At 32.6% G+C, this 3,222-nt stretch overlaps 1 protein-coding gene across 1 annotated transcript; it reads right to left on the reverse strand.

Moving 5' to 3' along the window:
* Nucleotides 1–554: 554 nt before the first annotated feature.
* Nucleotides 555–1,625, reverse strand: LOC111906996 (auxin-responsive protein SAUR36). Its single transcript, XM_023902780.3, has one exon. The coding sequence runs from the start codon at nt 1,265–1,267 to the stop codon at nt 779–781; it is 489 nt and encodes a 162-aa protein (XP_023758548.1). The 5' UTR covers nt 1,268–1,625; the 3' UTR covers nt 555–778.
* Nucleotides 1,626–3,222: the final 1,597 nt, after the last annotated feature.

The raw sequence follows: 3,222 nt of genomic DNA on the forward strand, positions 1-3,222 counted from the left end.
TCAAGAGTGAACTGTGCACATAAATTGTTCGATGAAATGCCTGAAAGAAGTCAGATATGTTTTCCAACCAGATGCCTAATCAACATCAATGCGGCCCTCTTTTAATAAAAAAGATTATTATGTGACATCTCACTTAATTATGTGACGCTATTAACCGATTACAGGAGGTCTAGTGACTAAATGAAGAGGTACTAACAAGTTTGTTTCCTTATAAAACACGAAAATAACTTAAATGACTGAATGAACAAATGTACAATATTTAATAGGGCTAATGGATCATTTTTCATATTTTTTTTGTTAAGAGAAATAAAAAATCAAAACAATCATACACTATTCGTCCTTTCAAAAGTTATTATAATATGTTTAACATTAAATTTGGAATCCATTATAACTATAATAGCAAAAAATATTATTGACAACTAAAATTTAAAATATGTTGCTATTTTGTATAAATTATCTAAAATAAATTAATTAAAACAAAAATTATTACTGCTTTATATAATAAAATTTATCAATAAAAGTTAAACTAAATATATATTAAACCCACCTTAAAATGTCAAAAATAAACAATCACATATATGTTTGTACTTTTATAGATTTAACGTGCACAAAATAATGAAATATGGGTTTTCAGAGTAAAATTATCCAAATCCAGAGAACTGTATTACTTATAATTCACAATATACAATCAATACAGCTCTTTGCCTCTTTCACTCTAAAAAAGCTCTCAAAGATATAGAAAAAACCTAAAATGGTCCTATATTTATCATCATCATCATCATGAACGACGCTTCCACGTCATCATTTTCCGGAAACCGCATGCGGCGGCGATCCGAGTATTCACGTTCTCAAAGTCCGAAAACCGACAAGGTATGGTAATCCCGCCGGGGTGGTCGTGGCCATACTCCTCCTCCGCCTCCCTCAACAGTTGACCAAACAACGGGTGGTTTATATATATCACCGGCACCAACACTCTCTTGAAGTCTCCATCTTTCTGACCGACGTACACCGCCATTTTCCCTTTCGGCACCGCCACCCGCGGCGGCTCTATAAACTTTTCAGGAACCGGATTCCGAGACAGATCGGAGTTTTTGGAACACAAAGCTATTGTTTTCGTCTTGAGCCGAGCACCCCACTTCAACAAATTTGACATACACCTCGGAGACCGATCTAGCCGTCTGTAACCTGCCGACGATTGAGTTCTCCGGTAAACTCGCCGAAAAAGTGAACTGACTCTATGTTTGATCAAAAACCCTCTAATTTTCATCCTTTTTACGAGAAATTCAACTAACCAGATCAAACTTCGAGTTTCTTTCCGTGCGAAGTTGAAGATTTTGTATAAAAATTACAGTAAATCGGTTGGTTTCTCAAAACAACGGCCAAGGGTCTACCACAGACATGGCTACAAGAAACAAAACGAGAAGTAGGTTCTAGATCGCGCACGGTGGTTGTTATACGCATAAAGGAGCTCTACCGTATGCTTTGATGTAGATAATAAGAATCATAAATCTACTCGTATTGTTCTTCAGTTTCGTCACAAATAGATATCCATGGCGATGTGAGAGAGAGAGAGAGAGAGAATGTGTGTGTGTATAGCAGGTGATCTGTTGAGACGAACTAGCGTGTGAAAATGTGTATATTTATAGGTGGATGTAGATGAGACGCACTAAAACACGCTAAGTGTGAGCTATCGGATATAAGTTGGACTAAGCAACTATTGCTAGAGAGTTGGTCGTGGTTTTGATCAAGGGAATAAGAAAAGGTCTAAAGCATAATTTTTCTACTAGATTTGCAACGTGTAAGTTATAAGAAATACATGTTGGAATAATAATATAAACTCGGATATTTCAAAGACTGTACACAAATATTCTTCAAAATTTGTAATCATCATCATATTCCGAGATTTTTGCGAGACCACACTAGGTAAAATCCCAAGAAATTAAAATATCAAGGTAAAATCATGATCAAAGCATCAAAATTTTTTAGAAAAATCTTAATATTTTATGAAATTTTTAGTAATATCTTAAATTTTATTTTAAAAAAAAAACAGTCATGATTTTCTAACTTTTTGAATAAAAAAGTATAAGAAACCGGCTAATTTATTCACTTTGATCATTTTTTGACATTTCAACATGTAATGAGACCAAATTTTTAATTTTTTGAAAATAATACGATTTTTCTACAGATTTTGTTAAAAGTTGTATATAATGTATAAACACATTTTTTAAATATTTATATCTATTTTTATGTATTTTTTTAAAGTTTTTATATGTATATGTTTACATATATTTTTAATCATTTATATAGTTCATAAAAGCCAAGTTTTTATTACACAGATAATTCTTTTAACTCATGTACCTATACATCCATGTTTTTAAAAGAAACATTAAGAAATATACTCATCATAACTTTTATGTTGTAGATGTAAGCACATATGTTTGAGATATAAACAAATGTGCTTCAATCCAAACAAGTAAGTTTTTCATATTAAATTTAACTTCTAACATTATATTATATATGATGGAATTTGGTATCTCACCTTTAACGATATCAAATGTGCTTCAATCCCAACAAGTAAGTTTTTTACATTAAATTTAACTTTGAACTTTTGGTGCTAATCCAACTTATTTGGATCAAAATAATAATTTTGAACAAACTGCAAGGATCATTTATATAGTTTAGAATAAGGAAATGTAATGTGGTATGCCTTGAGAAGGTCAAAGAGCACAAGAAATGGTATCTAACCCATACTGTGGACTTGGTTGGAATGTTATTCATCTTCAAAATTTCATTATTTTGTAAAAAGGTCCTATGCGTCTTCACATGAATACAAATACCCTGAGTATTTGAAAATATGTATATAATTTTCAATCAACTTAGATGATTTAAGAACTAATTTTGTAACTGTATCTATATGTAAACAAGTCCCAGTAATAGAATAATCGGCAACTACATTTATATTTGCAATTTTCTAGATGAGACAAACTAACTATACTAAAATAGAAGCCGGCATTTTGTCCTAACAATATCCGTACGTTTCATACGGTCTTCTAGAAAAGTCCCGGAATTCTAGTGTACATCCAAAGTAGGTAGGACCCACCAGGGTCCATGTCGGCAGCAAACGACACGTCGAAAGTTCCAATTTGGTGGGTGCAAGCGTACGATTCGTAGGATGTGGACCCGCGAGTTGAAATACACACGCACGAGAGTCCAACTTGTTGG

The sequence above is a fragment of the Lactuca sativa genome, chromosome 4 (assembly GCF_002870075.4).
Source record: "Lactuca sativa cultivar Salinas chromosome 4, Lsat_Salinas_v11, whole genome shotgun sequence".
In the NCBI taxonomy this organism is placed as follows: domain Eukaryota; kingdom Viridiplantae; phylum Streptophyta; class Magnoliopsida; order Asterales; family Asteraceae; genus Lactuca; species Lactuca sativa.

What these genes read in the sequence shown, in the direction of transcription:
- LOC111906996 (XM_023902780.3), bottom strand. Translation starts at nt 1,267, where the DNA reads ATGAAAATTAGAGGGTTTTTGATCAAACATAGAGTCAGTTCACTTTTT.